This window comes from Elephantulus edwardii, unplaced genomic scaffold (assembly GCF_000299155.1).
Source record: "Elephantulus edwardii isolate Elephantulus edwardi_28Jun2011 unplaced genomic scaffold, EleEdw1.0 scaffold00108, whole genome shotgun sequence".
In the NCBI taxonomy this organism is placed as follows: Eukaryota; Metazoa; Chordata; class Mammalia; order Macroscelidea; family Macroscelididae; genus Elephantulus; species Elephantulus edwardii.
Window position 1 is genome coordinate 6257762 of NW_006399858.1, and position 3249 is coordinate 6261010.

The 3249-nt window shown below is 36.4% G+C and overlaps 1 protein-coding gene across 1 annotated transcript in view; it reads right to left on the reverse strand.

The window, feature by feature from the left end:
• VPS13A (vacuolar protein sorting 13 homolog A (S. cerevisiae)) overlaps window positions 1-3249 on the reverse strand; it is a 289570-nt gene that overhangs the window by 213788 nt on the left and 72533 nt on the right. The window contains 1 exon segment of the mRNA XM_006891989.1: window positions 1554-1690. Coding sequence (XP_006892051.1) covers window positions 1554-1690 — 137 coding nt within the window.

Genomic DNA, 3249 nt, shown 5'->3' on the forward strand with positions numbered 1-3249 from the left:
GGTATTTACTGGACTTCCTTGTAAGCGTATGGATATGATCCTGTCACTCACGATGTTGTACTTCAAGATGGATCTAGAAATAACTTTTTTTACTATAAATTATAACCTGTTTAATTCTGTAATAAACGTCACAACTCTGGTTATGGTTCTGTCAAGTTTGTGTGGTCATTGCAACGAATTAGGAGCCCACTTAATAAGACTGGTGTTGGAACTGTTGAGAGTGGATGCAAGAGAACCAGAGGCCATGTCTGACCTAGTTATTCGTCTGATACCGTGGATGTTGTTGACGGAGAGGTCATACTTGGTTGTTGCTATGCTGTTCCTATTGTCCACGTTGCCTCTTCTCCTTTTACAACAGTCCATGGAGAACTACTACTACTACTACTAATACTACTACTACCACCACTACCTGAAAGCCATGATTCTGTGGCCATTGCAATCCACCCACAGCTCCATGGGAGAAAAATGGGCCCTCTCCTCCTGTGCAACTTATAGTCTCAGAAACCAGCTAGAGGGTTCATCGTTTTCAATGTAATAACAATGAGTTATTTTAAGATTTGTGAGGTTTATTTGGAGCTGCTGTGCCCGTGTATTAGGTTCTAAAATGTGACCAGTGTAACTAAGGAAAATATTTTTTAAATTAATTTGAATTTTAAAAATCAGGTATCTAAAAGATACAAATAATTATTATTTTGTTTTAAAACTAGAGCAAAATAAGTAAATAATTGGAAGGAAAGGGAAAGGACTTAAGTAAACTTAAAAACCATATCTCAATTCATGATTGAGAAGAGGAACATGAACTTAAAAAATATATAGTTACATATGAATCAAATCTTGGGAGGAAGAAGATATATTTGATTACTCTTAAATCCCCTTCACATACATCACATAAAAGATATAAACTGGAAAGAAAGAAGTTCCTCAATCATGGCACTGGAAACCCATAAATGGCATTTTTAGATTCATCCCTGATCCACAGATGTCAACACGTCAATCTGCCTTCAGAAATGCAGGTAACTACCTAACTGATTCATCAGGGAAGAAAATTTCTCAACTTCTAGTTTCTACCAAAACTCTAAATATCAATTTAAGAAAGAAAATAACCTAAGGAGCAAAAGACATTTTGAAATAATAATAAAAAAAATCCTGAAATACTGTGTTAAAAAGCTTTTAGGCGAGCTCCGGTGGCCTAGTGGCAGGAAACTGCACTGCAATCCCAGAGTTACACGGTTCAAATACACCAGATGCTCTGCTGAAGAAGAAGGAACAATCGCCTCCTGTACCAGTCAGATCCAATTTGACGGTACACACATAAAAAGAATAAATTTTTTAAAAAAGCTTTTAAGCATATACCTTTAGGGAACAATGGTGGCCTAGTTCAAGAAGTTGCACTGCAATCCTAGAGGTGCGTGGTTCGAATCCATCAGATGCTCTGCTAGAGAAGGAGGGACAATCTCCTCCGTACTAGTCAGTCCCATTTGATGGTAGATACATTAAAAAAATAATAAAATTTTTTAAAAACCCCAACAACAACAAAGCATTTAAGCATATACCTTTAGATGACCAAGATCCAAAAGAAGTAGATTTGATGTAGGACTGAAAATTCCATCTTGTGGAATAATAATATATGATGACTTCAAATTAATTTTGAGATCAAGAACTTTCTGTGTTTCAATAATATATAGTAGACCTGTAGGAATTTAAAATATTCATATTAAATAGTTTCACAATCAGTCAAGAAACATAGAGTCTTTGAACACATGTCCTGATAACACAATCCTAAAACAGTATGAAATGAGTATTAATTTTTTTTTAAATCAGAATTTTGCTTTGGCAAAAGTGGTGTGTTAAAATCTCCTACGTTAAAATCTCCTACCACTCTTCTGGTGCTATTTCTTTCTTCAGTTCTTTTAACACTTGTTTTATGTATTTAGCGGGTCTATCATTTGGTGCATAAATGTTGACCAATGTTAAGTCTTCTTGATCTACTGTACCATTAATCATTATACAGTGCCCTTCTTTATCTTTTATGGTGATTTTCATTCCGGAGTCTATTTTATCAGAGATTAGTATTACCACTCTGGCTTTTTTTGGGGATGCCAGCATGGTGCCTTTCATTTTGAGTCTTTTTCTTCATTTATTAGATGAGTCTCTTGTAGACAAAATACTGATGGACTCTTTTTTTCTCTTCTATGGGCTCTTATGTGATGTACTACCTATGAAAACTTGCTATAGGGTCAACTATGAGTCAGTTCCAACAACACTACATAACAACAATATATGAAGAAGAATGTGGAAAAGGATCAGAGAAAGACTCATCAACAATCTTTGTTATGCAGATGACGCAACCTTGTTTGTAGAAATTGAGGAGTTGAAACATGTGAAGCAGAACGAAGATTACAACTTTCAATATGGATTACATTTCAACATTAAGAATGAAAAACTCCTCACTACTGAACCAAAGGCAACATCATGATAGATGAAGACTAGAGTTGTCAATGACAGCATTTTACTTGGGGGCCCACAGTCAACACTCACGATAACAATAGAAATCAAGAAATCCAAAGACATTTTATCCTAGGAAAATCTACTGTCAAGGAGAAAAGGAAATCCTGCATTATGATAGAAAGGAAAATCTGCTGCCAAAGAGCTAAATAAAAGGATCATCTGCATTGTGATGCCAAGGAAAATCTGTTGCCAAAATACTAAAGAGCAACAATGTCAGCTTAAAGACTAAGGCATACCTGGTTTACACCATGCACTTTTCCACTGACAGAAGATTCAATATCTTTATTATGGTATTGGAAAAAATTACTGACTATCCCATGGATGTACTAAAGAACAAACAAATCTGTCTTAGAGAAGTACAAAGAGGGTGCTTATTCTCTGGACATACTGTGGAACAAGAGAGGCCGAAAGGATATCATGCTGAGAAAGGTGGAGTGTCAGAGAAAGAGAGGATTATCTCCAACAAGATGGACTAACACAGTAACAATGGGCTTGGGAATGCTGGACGTGAGGATAGGACCGGGCAGGATAGGGCAAGGAAAAGTGAAAGACATGGTAAGATTCGTTAACTTAATTTCAATGAGTCACAGGCAATTCGAAAGCATATAAATGCTGTAAAAAACAAACATGTTGTTGTTGTTGTTATGTGCCGTCGAGTCGCCTGTGACTCACAGCAACCCTATGTACAACAGCCTTAAACTCCACTCTGTCCTGTGCCAATCGCACTGTCTCTGACACTCC